Source organism: Podarcis liolepis, assembly GCF_965112155.1.
Source record: "Podarcis liolepis genome assembly, chromosome: 10".
In the NCBI taxonomy this organism is placed as follows: Eukaryota; Metazoa; Chordata; class Lepidosauria; order Squamata; family Lacertidae; genus Podarcis; species Podarcis liolepis.
The window spans coordinates 20,109,146-20,125,921 of record NC_139562.1 but is presented as its reverse complement, the minus strand read 5'-3'; the positions used below and the strand labels follow the sequence as shown (position 1 = coordinate 20,125,921).

The 16,776-nt window shown below is 43.6% G+C and overlaps 1 protein-coding gene across 5 annotated transcripts in view; it reads left to right on the top strand.

The window, feature by feature from the left end:
- IPO8 (importin 8) overlaps positions 1-16,776 on the top strand; it is a 37,466-nt gene that overhangs the window by 747 nt on the left and 19,943 nt on the right. For 3 of the 5 annotated variants that reach the window (XR_014516288.1, XM_083461916.1, XM_083461914.1), the window contains exons 2-14: positions 2,730-2,811; positions 3,140-3,296; positions 5,036-5,194; positions 5,707-5,863; positions 6,957-7,046; positions 8,568-8,662; positions 9,962-10,046; positions 10,907-11,041; positions 11,521-11,629; positions 13,600-13,676; positions 14,199-14,315; positions 15,329-15,418; positions 15,955-16,120. Coding sequence is in view for 4 of the 5 variants with exons in the window: in XM_083461916.1 (XP_083318042.1) it covers positions 2,730-2,811; positions 3,140-3,296; positions 5,036-5,194; positions 5,707-5,863; positions 6,957-7,046; positions 8,568-8,662; positions 9,962-10,046; positions 10,907-11,041; positions 11,521-11,629; positions 13,600-13,676; positions 14,199-14,315; positions 15,329-15,418; positions 15,955-16,120 (1,519 nt within the window). In the remaining variant the exon portion in view is untranslated. The remainder of the gene's footprint in view (positions 1-2,729; positions 2,812-3,139; positions 3,297-5,035; positions 5,195-5,706; positions 5,864-6,956; positions 7,047-8,567; positions 8,663-9,961; positions 10,047-10,906; positions 11,042-11,520; positions 11,630-13,599; positions 13,677-14,198; positions 14,316-15,328; positions 15,419-15,954; positions 16,121-16,776) is intronic. The other 2 variants (XM_083461917.1, XM_083461915.1) reach the window with 1 other exon arrangement.

Genomic DNA, 16,776 nt, shown 5'->3' with positions numbered 1-16,776 from the left:
GTGAGAGCGCAGCCTCCGGCCCCTTTCGCCGCCCCCGCCCCGCCCAGGGGATCGCGGCGGAAGCACTTCGGAGATCAGCTGCTTCCCCTCCCGCCAGGCCTCGGCGGAGGACGGGGCTTTGTTTTCCCCTCAGGGGGTGGCCTCCCTCCTCGCCTCCCCCTCTTGCCTCGCCATGGTGGGCGCGCTCTTTCCATCTCTGAGGAGAATCCTGTCACTGCACCTCAGGCGCGCAGCGCTCACCTCCCCACCCCAAAACAGCCTAGCGGTTTCCCTAACGGATTTACACGGCTATTCGCCTACATTCCTGTCCCGCCTCTCCTCCTCCCGTGTTTTATCCCTCACAGTATAGGTGCCGGATCCCGGGGGCCCCCAAGCACCCACAAAAATTCCCATGAAGGGGCCGGGCAGCCACAAATCCCGGCGCCAGGGGCCATGCACGATGCACGGCACCCATGGCCCCAGGCACCCAAGCTGGCGCTTCTGCCTCACAGCCATCCTGTGAGGTGGTTTAGGCAAAGAGAGGGTGGCTGGCTCTGGGATCACGCAGCCAGCTTTCATGGGTTGAGTGCGGGATTTGAACCCAGGTTTCACCCAGCCAGGACCTTGGGTGGTCTCTCAGCCACAAAAGCTGACCCCTCCTCCCTGTGAAGCACCCTTCGGTCTTTTCAGCACCAGAGGACTCTGTCCAGAAGTTCGCCTGTGGGAGCGGGAAGAGGCACTTTGCAGACTTCCATATTTACTACTGTGCATGTTTTCATGGACTGGAGCCCACACAAATCTAATGAGAGATCTCTAACCTTGGGAAGCTTACCACCGGCCTTGTAAATAATCCCGCAGAGTTTGCTTGCCTGCAAAAGACGTTTACTTGCTTGCTGGGGGCTGGCAGAGGAGGGAGGGAGAGCTCTGTCCCTGCTACAGCAGCTCTATACTATGACGGTGTACAAGCCATACATTTAAAGCACATCCTCCCCCGTAAACTGTAGTTTAAGTGTGCTGGGAATTATAGCTGTGTGAGGGATAAGCTACAGTTCCAAGGATTCTCTAGGGGGAAGCATTGTGCTTTGCATGTGCTTTAAATGGGGTGTACGCAGCCCAAGTTGCTATGCTGGGTTTGTACAAGGGGGCTTCCCTCTGGCAACGCACTTGATTTCTCTGCTGGGCATAGTCTGAGAGAGTCTTAATGAGCCAGATGGAATTCTGCTCTTTATCCATAATTCTCTCTTGCTTTAATTTCTGATACCCAGATTTAGGTTTTCTTTTTTAAAAAAAGTATCCAGTGTATATTGTGGCATTCATCCTGGATGAACAGCAAAGGAGGTATTCATTTTTAAAGAGGATCAGATCGGTTACAGTTTTACTTTTGTCCTTGACATGCTGACACATTTAGCTGCCAACTGCTGAATGAGGTCTTCAAAACCTTCTAGCAGATTTTTGTAAATCAATGCCACAGTGATGCTAATGCAGTTCCCATTTGGGAGAGTTAAGTATAGTGAACTGTCGTCAAAAGAATGCAACAGCTACAGACTTCTTAGGATGTACTCCATTAGTGACTGGTGCTGATCCATCAGTACCTGGTCTTGCATTTCCTTTGTGCTTGTGCTATTTCAGTGTGCCTGGTGCAGTGGAATCTGGCTGAAAATAGAGGGTCTGGGAAACTAGAGGGTTCTTGGTTGAACCAAGAGGGGATGTGAAGGCAACCCAGTCAGCCATATCAAGTCAAAGGCCATCCACCTACTACAAATAAAAGATATTTCAAGTGTGGAAGTTGGTGGGTTAGGTGAATGCAGGAGTGATATGGGCAGTACAGTTTACAGCTACTCTCCTGCCCCAGTGGCTAAAGTTCAAATAAAAAATGAGCGACGGGAGAGAAACCATTTAAGGAACTTTGGAAATTGTTAGAGGGTTTTAATGTGGTGTGATTTCATATCCAGCAGTCTTTTTTTCACTTAGAAGCTCAATCACTCAGAATAATTTTCCTGAGTGCTCTTGTTGAGTTGATTTTTTGTGATATCGGAAAATGCCTTTTCCAGTGATTACTGGAAACTTCCATCAGAATGACTGTGACCAGGCTGACACCTTTTTTCCTTCTTCCAGTTATTTTAACTTATTCACTGATCCACAAAAAAGTATGTAAAGGTCAGCACAGAAAATTACCTTAAAAATATGTTGCATAAAATTAATATAGGAAAGTAATACTGTATTTTGAATGTACTTTGTACTTCTCAACTGTTTATGAAGGTAATAGTGTTTTATTAGAAGCTTTGCTGTTGCAAGAAGCAGCAACAGCAGCTTTGCTGTTGCTTATAGTTTGGAGGTGGAAATAGTATTATTATTTTCCAATTTTATTAGAGAAATAAATGGTCAAAACCACAACTGGATTCAAGAGCAGAACAAAACCTGTTGTGTCTAAGCCAGCTGTTCATTTGGAGTGTGTCCACCGCATGCTCAACCCTTCAAACTGTTTAACTTTGCAGGAGATCATCTGATTTGGAAGGAAATAATCTTTTTCTTATTCATGGCAATAAAGAATCACAGAATTGTATAGTTGGAAGGGACTCCAAGCATAATCTAGTCCAAGCCCCTGCAATGCAGAAATCTCAACTAGATCATACATGACAGATGGCTATCCAACCTCTGCTAAAAAAAAAACTCCAAGGAAGGAGAATACTACAGGTTAACTTGTTTTACAATATATGGTGCTTTTCTGATTGACTTTCTATGCATTTCAGTCCTACAAGATCATCAACTTTGCTCCCAGCCTACTACAAATAATAGTTTCTGATCAAGTGGAATTCCCAGTCCGACAGGCAGGTGAGCAGAAATAATTTTTATGTGTTACGTTTAGAATTTGGTTTGATAGTCATACATATCCAGATAGAATTTGGTTTGATAGTCATACATATCCAAATTCAGCTACTGTTTCTTACTTTGATGGTTTGCTTGCCTTGGCTACTGAGACCTAAAGTTCAGAACATGTTCCAGCAAAACAAGGAGGGTGCAATAAAGAGCCTGTGAGGAGAGTCCCAAGGGCTCTATAAGGGCTGCATTTGGACCTTGGGTTTTTTTTAAAAAAAAAATCAGCAGTCTTCCATGTGCTAGGACACTAGGACTTAGGGATGTTTTTCTTCTTTCACTTCAGCTGCTATTTACTTGAAGAACATGGTGACGCAGTACTGGCCAGACCGAGAGCCACCACCTGGAGAAGTGATATTTCCATTCAACATTCATGAAAATGATCGGCAACAGATTCGGGATAACATTGTGGAAGGAATTATTCGTTCTCCAGACTTAGTGAGGTATGTCAGGCTTGGGGACATGCATCAGAATTCCCTGAATTGTGTTCCAGGGAGAACTAATGCTTCCATTAGGTATGAATTATGCAGATCATGCTACTTTACGTCAGTTTTTACTCTGTAAATTTATCTTTTTGAAAATTGTGGTTTTCCAGGAGGCGATGGGTTAGGAAGGGTAATGGAAAGTAAGCTAAAGGACTTGGAATCACTTCTGTAATAATTCTTAAGTGGAGGCTTCCCAGAGAGCTGTTTCTAAAGAAGATGGTTTGGATATTTCACGTTAAGGTCTAAATGAGAGTTGTAGAGAGGCAGGCTAATGAACAAAGGGCAATTAAAGCTAAAATATTATATCCTTTTGTCACACCAAGGAAGTTTTGTTTCCCAAATGAAGATAAAGAAAACTCTTTATAATCCTTTTTTGACCCAGTCCAGATGATAAAGAAAGATCTGTTCTCACCCTGACCACCAGCTGTTCCACATGAGTGTGTAATGGGGAAAGGCTGTAGTTCCTTGGTAGAGCGCATGTTTTGCATGCAGAAGGATCCAGGTTCAATCCCTGATGTTTCCAGATAGGCTGGGAAAGACTCCCGCCTGCAGCACTGGAAAGCCGCTGCCATTCAGTGTGGACACTACTGAGTTAGATGGACCAATGGCCTGGCTTGATAGAAGGCAGCCTCCTGTGTACGTGTGCAGGCCTGATTGATACCAACGCAGAATCCAGAAATGGGCTGTGCGATTTGGTCTGAGTGTGTGGATATATGCACTTGGGCCCTCTGCGGACATTAGGTCTACTTCATGGAGATCGGATGGCCCAGTGAATGATACCATCTCTCTGTCCCACTGCATATATCCTCTAGGTCACCCAAGATTGACCCTGGGTTAATCATAGAGACTGATGGATGGCAAGTTTGCAAATCTTGTGTACTTTAGTTTCTAGTAGTCATTAATTTGTGTGTATGTTGTTTATTTTGTTAGTCCATTTCTCTCTAATAATTTGAGGAGGAAGGAGAAGACACCATTAATATGGTTTCATTACACAGTATCCAACTTAACAGTTCCTCTAGTGCAATGACTTCTAGGTGTTTTATGGAACTGCCCTGCCATCTCCTCTCCCTGTATGACCCTTAAATCTGTTCTTGGGTTTCCCTCAACCCTTCAGAGCAGATTTATAGGGCACGCAGGGCATGTGCAGGGAAGTACCAATCCATAGCTAAAAGGCCTTGCACTAGTGGAACTTTGTGGTTGGATACTGCCCATAGTTACACTGAATGTGATTTCACATGTCACCCACATTTCTCATCCTGTCTTTGTCTTTTGAAAGGTTTCTGATACTCTCCTTTTGCGGAGGATTGCCTGATAGCATTTATTACGGAATAAAGTTTGCTCTGAGTTTCTGATATGCTTAAAGAATTTGCTTCTCTGGAGAGCCAGTGTGGTGTAGTGGTTAAGAGCGGTAGTCACGTAATCTGGGAAACTGGGTTCGTGTCTCCGCTCCTCCACATGCAGCTGCTGGGTGACCTTGGGCCAGTCACACTTCTCTGAAGTCTCTCAGCCTCACTCACCTCACAGAGTGTTTGTTGTGGGGGAGGAAGGGAAAGGAGAATGTTAGCCGCTTTGAGACTCCTGAAGGGGAGTGAAAGGCGGGATATCAAATCCAAACTCTTCTTCTTCTTCTTCTTCTCAAACTGTTTACCAGAACATGTTACTTGCTGACACTCTCCTCTTCTTCCCCAACCTTTCAGGGCCCAGCTGACAATGTGCCTCCGCACTATTATCAAGCATGACTTCCCAGGTCACTGGACTGCAGTGGTGGACAAAATAGGCTATTACTTGCAGTCTCCCAATAGTGGGAGCTGGCTTGGAAGTCTGCTGTGCCTGTACCAACTCGTGAAGACCTATGAGTAAGTGGATCTTCTTCTGGGAAAGCCCGTTGCTCAGTAGCCTTGCTCATACAGATGGCAGTGTCTGGAGAGCACCCCCAAGTACACGCATGTACCCCTTCTTTTGCCTTGACTGGTTCCTTGGAGAAATAGCTTCTCAATTCTCAAAGTAGAATGTATGTGTGGGGAGGGAGAAAGACAGGAGTCCACCCATGTGCTCAGGAGAAGGGAGCTCTAGCGAATGGGAAGCAATCCTTGCATTCATCAAGGTTAGGGCAGAGTGAGTAACATGTGAGTCAACATGAAGGATCAAGTAATTATCAGATTACTTGATAATGCTGCACAGCTGTGTAAGTTATAGCATATTCGCCAAAATGTCTTTGATTTGCTGTGCTAAAAAAATAGATAAAAATGGTCAGGAAGGGGTGGAAGGATGGCAAGCAATACTGAATCTTTTCCTTAAAATGTAGAAGAATTAGGGCAAGTGTAAAAGTTTGCTCCCCAATTGTTTCTGGATCTGGCTACTTCTGCAGATACAAGAAGGCTGAGGAGAGAGAGCCCCTCATCGCTGCAATGCAGATATTCTTGCCTCGGATTCAGCAGCAGACAATCCAGCTCCTTCCTGACAACTCCCATTACTCTGTGCTCCTTCAGAAACAGATCTTAAAGATTTTCTATGCACTTGTTCAGGTATGAGCCTCTGCACGTAAAGCAATCAGATTATAGGGAGTTCTGGGGTGGGTGTGGGGGACCCTCTACATCATTTCCCTTAAGAGGCATACTTCAGAGTGTTTCATTCACTTCAAGCTTGCTTACTTGTTTAAGATCACAGTCTTAGGCCTGGACTTCACAGTATTTCAGAAAAGAAAAAATGCTAATGAGAGATTGTAACGCCTTACAATAAGTCTGCAACTTGCATGCGGGTTACGTTCTGAGGATTGTGCCTAAAGCCAAAATCATGTAGAGTCAAAACACATTGGGTGTACAGTAATGGCAGTTGGAATTGCCAAAGTCTTTTTTCCAGAATTTCCTCCCCCTTTTGAATTTTTTTTTGCCAAGTGCGTAAAGCTGAATGAGCACAAGTTAAATGTGTGTAAATTGCAGGCTTACTGTGTGTTTATAAGTGCCCCTGGAATGGACATATTTAGTCCTCTTTAGAAAGTCCTTAACTATGTAAGCATAAACAGTTTGACTGTGTAAAGTGGGGAGCTCTCTGTACTTAAGAAGGCTTCCTGGACATTGTAGAAACCAAGATTTCCCTTCAAATGAATGGGGGCCTTCTTTTCTAAGTCTAATTGCTGTGCAGGGAGGGAGACTGATGAGGAGAGGCAATTTGCAGCCCTGACTTAGAACACCTTTTCTGCATTCCCTTTCTGGCACTTCTGTGTATCACAATACCTCCACACTTCCCCCCATGCTTCTTCTGTATTCCTCTGTGAAACTCCTGATGCACTCCTCTTAAATAAATCCCTGAAAGTCATTGCTGCCCATGGATGACCAGGGGACCATCACATAACATACACTCCCAGGGCATTAAGAAAGGTAGTCCTTCCAACTCTATGATTCTATGATTCTTGGAGCAAAAATAAATAAATAAATAAATACTCCAGCTGCGTTGTGGTGTTGTATCAGTAGTATAATAAAATGTTTTCTTTAATAAAAACAAGGTGTAATCTCTGGATTCTAGTGCAAATAATATAGTCTGGAAACACAGCAATACCTTTACTCTTTGTGTGTGACACCCCGCCCCACTCCGTCTTTTTCTTCCTTTCTTTAATTCCAGTATGCACTGCCACTTCAGCTGGTGAATAACCAAACTATGACTCAGTGGATGGAGATTTTCCGGACTATCATCGACAGAAGTGTGCCTCCTGTAAGGATTATATTACTGGGCAACACTAACGCCTTTGGGGAATAGGAAAGGGGGAAGTGTAGCTTAAGGGGCATATTAACTTAATCCCCCCCCCCCCAATTTGCAGTGTTATTAGAGGCTTATCCTCTAGTTGTGTTCCAGTATTTTTTAAAAGGAGGCAGAAAGGAGGACAGGAGCAATTGCTCACACTTTCCACTGGCTTGGCAAGAATATAGTGTTTCTGAAATACAAGGAAGAAGATACATAGGAAAATCTGACTTCAGGTGCCACCCACAACCCTCCTGGCCCCCTGGCCTCTGTAAGCACCAAGTGATGTCATCACAACATGTGACCATTGGCTGCCTTGCTCATGGTACCCTGTTAGAAACTGAGCACTGTTGCAGCCTCCCAACTACAGTGGTGCCTGTGGCTGTTTCACTGTCTCTGGGCCCTGTTGGACTTCAATGCCCATGTATACCCAGGACTTGCAAGGGACCCATTGCCTGTGTTGGCGCATCTCTGTGTGGGTCATGTTCTATAAAAGCAGATCAGGAGCAGGAGTGTGCTGCCAAGCAGGAGTGTGCTGCCAAATGTGGTTGCAGGATCTCCCTCTTTGAAGGTTTTCATGGAAAACTTAGCCAGATTCCTTTTGACCAGGCTGGGCTTGAGGCCATTGGCTGCCTTGACATGGGGAGAAGGAAACAAGCATGGTTCCAGTATAGTGGCCCTAGATACCTGTTGCTGGAGCTTGGGGGCTTGCGCTGGAGTGGAGCAGGCAGAAGGTACTGCTTAGTTGACTCAGTTGTAGAAGCTGATATTGCCCGTTCCCTTCCGTGCTTGAAGATTGCACCAAGACCTAAGTATGTAGCTTAGCCAGAACCTACCCTTAGTCCATGAAGATTGAGACTCAAGCTGTGGAGCTCCTGACATATGCAAGTTAGTTTTGCATGATATATTATACAAGCTTTGAAGATGCACAGTTTTGGCTTGATGTTCTGTGCATGCTATGACATGCCAGGGCAAGGTCTGAAGGCACCTGATGCTGCAGCTTTGCTGAAGCCAAGCAGGTCTGAATCTAGTCAGTGCCAGGATGGCAGATGCTTACGAATCCTATGTATCTTGCCTTGAGTTTTACCATGAATAGGAAATAAGCAGGGTATAATTCATAATAAGGTATGGGGTGGACACAACAACCTGCATAATGTAGTCTGCAGAGTATGAACCATGTGGAATTTGCCTCAGTAACAAATTCTGAGGTTTTGTATTGGTGGTTTCGGAGAACAGTCTCAAAAGAAGTAATTTTCAGTCTTTTTACAGTGCTATCCTAAGCATGTTTATTCAGAAGTACCGTAAATATCAGTGTTCAGTGGGGCTCTTTTGATTATGAATCTTTATATTTTAATGTTTGTGTTAACTGGTCTTTATACCATGTAAACCACTTCAAAGCCAATTTTGGTTCTAGGTGGTGTGTGTATATAAGTTTTGTTAATGTTCAACATTAATTTGTGTACAAATTGGCTGATAGTTATTTCCTTTCATTAGGAGACTCTGCAGATTGATGAAGATGATAGGCCAGAACTAGTATGGTGGAAATGTAAGAAATGGGCTTTGCGGATTGTTGCTCGCCTTTTTGAAAGGTAAAATGCTAACTAGAGCAGATTTTCTGAACTCTGTTTTTCTCAGCACTATACTTCAGTCATTTTTCTATATATTTAATGCAGAGCTTTCCAACCTCTGTGTCGTGACACGTTTGTGTGTCACATGAATACTCCCTGCACCCCTCCAGGGGCTGGAAAGGGGTTAGTTTATCCTCTGGTTTGCTAGTAAAACTGAATTAATGTGTCGCGAAACGAGGCATGTCTAAAAAGTGTGTCACCAACATTAAAAGTTTGGAAAGCTCTGATTTAATGTAAAAAAGTATCCTTACAAATCTAAAACAGGAGCAGAAATTTCCAAACTTCTTGTGGCTGCACCAGATGGGTGTGTGTATGAGAGAGTCCTAGTCACTTGTGTCTGAACAAGCTCTGTATGTTCTTTCACACTTTTGTTCACATCTTTAGAAAAAGTTTTACCAATTTTACTGAAGGTCTCCATTGGATATTTTATTTTGCTCATTTTCTGTTTCTCATTTTGCAACTATTCGTTGAATTTGTATATCATCCTTCATCCAAAGATCACAAGGTATAAATGAGAACATAAATTGCATAACAGAAAACCCAAAAACAAACTAAGATTCCACCTAAACATTAGGAAGAACTTCCTGACAGTAAGAGCTGTTCGATAGTGGAATTTGCTGTCAAGGAGTGTGGTGGAGTCTCCTTCTTTGGAGGTCTTTAAGCAGAGGCTTGACAACCATATGTCAGGAGTGCTCTGATGGTGTTTCCTGCTTGGCAGGGGGTTGGACTCGATGGCCCTTGTGGTCTCTTCCAGCTCTATGATTCTATGGTTCTATGAAACTAGAGCTATTTTGAATATATCTAGAGCGTGCAAAATCAAGCCATGTCCCATTAGCCATCTTACTGCTTGCCTCGAGTCAGGAAGTCGGGCAAGCCACAATGCATGGTGGGTGGACTGTGTTTGGCTTCGTACATAAGAAGTGCAAGTCACAAGATAGGAAGGCCTTCTTTAGTAGGGTGATACCTTAACATCTTTGTCACATCATTCTTTCAGCTCTTAAGAGAAGACCAGTTTGCTTAATGTGAAATCTGTATTTTACTATAGGTGGGGTATAACACCTGTATGTAGTTAGCCAAGGGGAGTCAGTGAGTGTATGCATCCTTGTTGCCTTGAATAGTCCTAGATTTTGCTTCCCTGCTTTTCTTCTTCCTTTGGTGTCCAGGGTTATTCTGAGCACTCTTTTATACATGATCAACTTTAGCGGCATGTGTACACGTTAACTTTCAGTTTACATACTTGCTTTGGATTCTTTCTTCAAGGTATGGCAGTCCTGGGAATGTAACAAAAGAATATTTTGAATTTTCTGAGTTCTTCTTGAAAACCTACGCGGTGGGAATCCAACAGGTAAACACCTGCCATTTGTTTTATTAGTATGTTAGTTCCACAGCAGGAATTTTTTACTTGTCCTTTATGTATCATTTCTTTAATGCAGGGATGGGGAACTTGTGGCCTTTCAGATGTTGTTGGACTGCAAATCCCATTATCTCTAGTCATTGGCCTTGCTGTCTGGGGCTGTTGAAAGATGGAGTCCAATAGCATCTGGAAGGCCACAGCTTTCCCATCCCCACTTTAAGGCATTCATTCCCTTGCCTGAGTACTTGGCTGTTGCAGAACAGAAGGAATAGCAGGTGCACCCCAGGAACCTGGGTAAAGAGGGGAGGGCACTTATAATGAAACTGTTCACAGGGACATTTTAGGATAATCACAGATGGTTAGTGCTCTCTAGGTAGAAGCCTCATACAATCTAATATTTAGATCCCCCTTGTCAGGAACTTGTTAGGAATCTGCTTTACACAGAGTCAGACCACTGCCCTTCATTGACAGGCAGCAGCTCTCCAGGGTTTCAGACAGGGTTATCTTCCAGCCCTGGTTGAGCTTGGGACCTTCTGCACACAAAACGTCTGCTCTATCACTGAGCTATAGCCTTTAGTTTTCCAGGGTGCTCCTCTTCCCAAAGTGAACTGCTGATTTTTTTTTAATTGTAGCTGCCACTTGCACCTCTCTTGCCTCCATTTTGGCCTCCTCAGATGATCAGATTTGACCATTGGGCTTCCAGTTTCTGGTCCCTGTTGTATGTTGTTACAGCAAATCTTTCCCATGGCTACCATGTTCAGGGATGATGGTGGTAATGGAAACAATCATAATGTTCTGATTTTAAGGACAGATTTTCAAATGCAACTTGATATATGTTGTTTTTCCTTTAGGTGCTCCTAAAAATCTTGGACCAATATAGGAAGAAAGAGTATGTTGCACCACGTGTCCTTCAGCAAACATTAAACTATCTGAACCAAGGGGTCAATCACTGTATAACCTGGAAGCAGATGAAACCACATATGCAGGTCAATACAAAAATAGTGATTGGTGTCCCTGCACAAATACTGAGGATTTGAGCTAGAGCTTTTCATGTAGTGTTGGAGCTTGAAAAATTAATTACAATAATTAACATTGCAATTACTATAATGGGAATGCAATCACTTGGACAGAAATAACCAGTCAATAGCATATTTATTTCATTTATCTATATTTTATTCCACACCATCTGTAGGATTTGGAGTGGGCTCTCTCTCTCTCTCTCTCTCTCTCTCTCTCTCTCTTTCTGTGTGTGTGTATCTATCTCTCGCCTGATAACATTTAGTAATGTAAAGCGTGTGATGTGACATCATTTCATTAGCTGCTGGATTTGGTGGGTCCAGTATGCAGCACACTGTACTGTTGCAGGATTCATGATGATGATTTGTTGGAGTGAGGACTTGTGTTTGAATGATTAATAATGCGATTTTGCTCTGTTGAACGTTCTCTTTGCTTTTTTTCTTATTAGACTGTGTGTGAAGAAGTGATCTTTTCCCTGATGTGTTATAAAGATGAGGATGAAGAGCTCTGGCAAGAAGACCCCTATGAGTACATCCGCATGAAATTTGGTAAATTTGGTAAATATGTATTATCAGCTAGATGACTTCCTTGCTATCACTGGTATTATTTCTCAGTAGCACCCAATGTTTGAACAGATTACTATACATTTAGATCAGTCTACAGTGAGAAGGTTTGTTTATTTGCACCTGTAATTTTGTTAGTATTTAGGCAATATAACAAAAGGAGATAAAACAAAAAAGATGGCAAAGTAGGACATGCCCCTATTTAACCTGTCCATTGCACTCCATCCCTAAATAACAGTTTGCTTAAGCCCCCATAAACTATGATTGTGGTGAGGTGTCTGTTAAAAACACAAAATGAGGGAGAGACAGTAGGATATAATAATAATAATAATAATAATAATAATAATAATTTATTTATACCCTCGCAGGAGGAGAAGGAAAAGAAAAAAGAAAGAGGGAGGGAGGGAATCAAATTGGCTCCAAGCCAAAGGCCAGGCGGAACAACTCTGTCTTACAGGCCCTGCGGAAAGAAATCAGATCCTGCAGGGCCCTGGTCTCATGAGGCAGAGCGTTCCACCAGGCCGGAGCCAGAGTTGAAAAGGCCCTGGCTCTGGTTGAAGCCAATCTAACTTCCTTAGGGGCTGGGACCACTAGGGTGTTGTTATTTATGGACCTTGAGGCTCTCCGTGGGGCATACCAGGAGAGGCGGTCCCGTAGGTACGAGGGTCCTAGGCTGTGAAGGGCTTTAAAGGTCAAAAGCAGCACCTTAAATCTGACCCTGTACTCCACCGGGAGCCAGTGCAGCTTGAAAAGCACTGGGTGAATATGCTCCCATGGCAGAGACCCCGTGAGGAGCCTCGCTGCAGCATTCTGTACCCGCTGGAGTTTCTGGGACAGCTTCAAGGGCAGCCCCGCGTAGAGTGAATTACAGTAGTCAAGCCTGGAGATGACCGTCACATGGATCACTGTGGCCAGGTCGGGGCGGGAAAGGTAAGGGACCAACTGCTTGATGCGGCGAAGGTGGAAAAATGTCGCCTTGGCTGTTGCTGTAACTTGCTCCTCCATGGAAAGGGAGGCGTCAAGGATTACACCCAAACTCTTAATGGAAGGCAATGGCACTAATTGGGCCCCCGCAAGAGAAGGGAGTTGGTCCCTCATCCCCATGCCATCCCGACCTATCCATAGGACCTCTGTCTTCGAAGGATTTAGTTTCTATCGGCTCCCACGAAACCATCCAGCCACAGCTTCCAAGCATCTGGTCAGTGTGTTTGGGGCCGAGTCGGTGTGGCCATCCATCAGCAGATAGAGCTGAGTGTCATCAGCATATTGGTGACAGCCCAGCCCAAAGCTCCGGATAATCTGGGCAAGGGGGCGCATAAAGATGTTAAAAAGCACCGGGGAGAGAATTGCGCCCTGAGGCACTCCACACACCAAGGAATGGCGTGACGACATTTCCCTCCCTAGTGCCACCCTCTGTCCCCGACCAGAGATAAAAGAGCACAACCAGTTACGGGTTATGCCCTGTATCCCCACATCTGCGAGGTGGTGGTCCAGAAGATCATGATCGACCATGTCAAAGGCTGCTGACAAATCTAAAAGGATCAGCAGTCCTGACCCACCTCGATCCAGTTGTCTACGGAGATCATCTGTTAGGGCAACCAGAGCCGTCTCCGTCCCAAAACCAGGACGGAAACCGGACTGAAATGGATCTAATGCCAATGTTTCCTCCAGAAACCTACCAAGCTGTTCAGCTGTTCAGATATGGAAGATTTGAAACTGGGCGGTAATTGGATAGGTCTAAGGGATCTAATGAAGTTTTCTTTAAGAGTGGACACATATTGGCTGAAAGCTGTTTACTTCCATAAGTGATTGCTCATTTAAGAAATAAAAAGAGCCTTGTTGGGTTGTCCTTGTTCTGTCAATTTCAGAATGATTTGTCAAAATGTTCTTCTTGAAGATTGTGCAGTAACACTTGATGTGGTTTTCTTTTCTTGTTCTTTTTGTTGTTGTTGAAAACTTGAAAGATGTCTTTGAAGATTATGCATCCCCTACAACAGCTGCTCAGATACTTCTGTACACTGCAGCAAAAAAGCGAAAAGAGGTACTTACAATACAAACGCTATGACATTATAAAGGCTTGTACCGCTTCCTCCATTCTTCATTGGCTGTGATGGGAAGCCTGTGGCCCTCCAGATGTTGTTGGGGATGGGAACTGGAATCCAGCAACACCTGGAGGGCCAAGATTTCCTATCCCTGCTTAAAGGCTATTTGTCTCCCTTAAAAAAAAATAAAAATTCTTTATTACATTTTTATCCTCTTTGTTAGCCAAGTTGTTCAGGAGAGGTGTACAAGGTATGTCCCTGCCTGAAAATCCAATGTTATCCTTGCCACGACCATCTGAGCTGGTTTAGGCTACAGTGACCCCTCCCATTCCTCCAGTCTGGACTGATGCTGCACTGAGTAGCCAGGCAGACAGATCTTGAGTGTGGCCTCTCCCCACTCCCCATGGGTCATCTAGCATTCATCAACAGCACCACCAGTGTCTTCTTGGTTTAAACAGAATGACTCCAGCATTTTTTACTTTCTAGTTTTTAATTTTCTGCGTTTTGTTCCATCTGTTTAGGTGTTACCCAAAATGATGGCATTTTGCTATCAGATACTTACTGGGCCCAATGTTGACCCTAGGAAAAAAGATGGGGCATTACATGTGATAGGATCTCTAGCAGAGATTTTGCTGAAGGTAAGCGGATGAAGACTTGTAAGATGCATGTAGTTTTGCCACCAAATATGTAGTCTTCAATGTGATTCATGAAAACCTTAATGCAGGGATCAGAATGCACATATATATCTCTGACAGAAGGTCTGTGTAGAGCAGGAGTTGATAAGGGATTCTAAGAGAGATGAATGAAAATGGAATGAACCAAGATTTGTACAGTATATTTTAATTAGTATTCTGGGACTACCTGGCAAGTCCTGTTGTACACAGGTATTTCATCAGAGACATGCATGGAAATGAAATTGATCTGTGGGCAGTAAGGCATGGTAAGTAGCTCTAGAATGTTCATTAAAACAGACGTATCCTAGTTGTTCTGTTCAATTTAAATACCATCTTGAAAAGCAGGTGTGCGTCAGAGGGCACTTTGGTCCTCAAAACATAACGTGAAATAATCCCATGGTATGCTATTGGCCCATAAACCAGTAGTGGCACTTGAACACGAGGACAGTCAAGCTAGACAGGGATTTAGCCTGTGCATCAACAGCCAGGTCTAACCAAAGGAGAGAGCTACAAGGAAGCCTCTTAACAAACAAGGCAATATCTCTGGTCTATATCAAAACTCCCAGGTTTTGTTTTTCACCTGGTCTTAGAAAGATATTCTTCTCCTTTCTGCAGTCTTACTTAAGCACACGAGAAGAGCCTTGCTGGATCAGACAAAAGGCCCATCTGGTCCAGTGTCTCTTAATTCATAGCAAGTCCGCATTTCTGGATGCATGTACCTTCATAGGGACACATTCCCAACTGTGGCTGTAATTGGCCTGGACAGCATAACATATTTAACAGTTGGGCATTTCTGCATTTTATTGGACTTATATAATGCCAGAATATTTTCTGAAAGTGAACTTGAAGCTAGAAGCTGATTTTGGTTTGTATTTGTGCAATTACTCTAGGGGAGTTAAATTTTGGAACATAATTGAATATTGTCACATATCAAAATGGAGACTAACCTTTTTTGTGGCTGCTGTTAATTCCATCAGAAGAGTGTCTTCAAGGATCAAATGGAGCTGATGCTACAGAATCACATCTTTCCACTGTTCATGTCGAACCTGGGGTATTTGAGAGCAAGAGTAAGTGTATCATTCTGCGGTAACTTGCTCTTCTTAGCATCCTTTAGAGAGTGTGCCCCCTCTTACAGCCTCTGGGAGGCTGTTTGCTTTCCCAAGGGGCAATGGGGCGAGATGGCATTGGGGATGTTGTTTTGCACATTGTTGCTCTTTGCTTTTTTTGTTTGCTCTTTTATTGCTGACATTCTTGCTTGCTGCCTCAGAGTCTCTCCTGAAGGTCGGGTAACTGTCTGGAGCAACATTTTCATGTGGCACAAAGGACTGTTGCCTGTGCAAAACTGCCTTAGTTATACACAAGTGTCTCTTTGGAACTTGGCCTAGAATTATAATGGTTGTTGTTGGTAGTGGTGGTGGTGGCTTTAATCAGGGGTGGCTGCAGGGGTGACACACACACATTTAGTTGTCTAATGTAAGCCTCTTCAAACCATAAGATGGGGTACAAGTCTAATCAGCTGAGAACTGCCAGCACACAACTAGATTCCTTAGAGAATAACAGAACTCAGTAGTGTCTGTTTTGCTTTCTCCCTCTTATGCTGCAGTCCTGTTGGACTCTTCATTCGTTCAGTACTTTGGAATTCCACAATGAATTCAACCTAAGGAATGCTGTTGAGCTAGCAAAGAAGAGCCTGATTGACGACAAAGAGATGCCTGTCAAAGTGGAAGCTGCCATAGCACTTCAATCCTTAATAAGCCATCAGGAACGAGGTTTGATTCTGATTTTCTTTCTCTCTCTCTCTCTCTCTCTCTCTCTCTCTCTCTCTCTCTCTCTCTTTCTTGCCTCCGCATGGACTCTGCATGAACATCCCCAGTTCAGTTCCAATGCCTAGTTGCTAAACCTCAGATTCCTTCTGTCAAAATAAATGAATATTATGATAATTCTCCTTCCCTCTGTAATGACAGACTATAGAATATAGAATATATACCAGCGAGGAAGGGTGCATCCTCTGGAAATATTTGATTTTCCTACTAAAATAGAGTTTTAACCATGAAACCGTTGTTCTCACTCTACTGTGTATTGTTGCTGTAAAGGTGCACCCATGTATTGAGTATCTATGCTCCAATAACATCAATGCACCTGTTGCTGCTCTTTCAAGCATCCTACTATGTGGTTGTTACTGACTGAATAAATGCCCACGTAGTTCATTATTGGCCATTCATTTCCCATTCTTTGAACCTTCATTTAAATGTCAGGTATTTTGACTGCTAATTATGCAAATAGGTCTGAGATTATGGTTAGGATTGGTGTAATAGCTGCAGATGTTACAGAACCCTGCTTTAGCAAGTCATCATATACTATCTTCTGCAAAAAAAATTTGGAGAAAGGGAGCAGGGTAGACCTGAGTGTATCTTCAAGGGAAAAG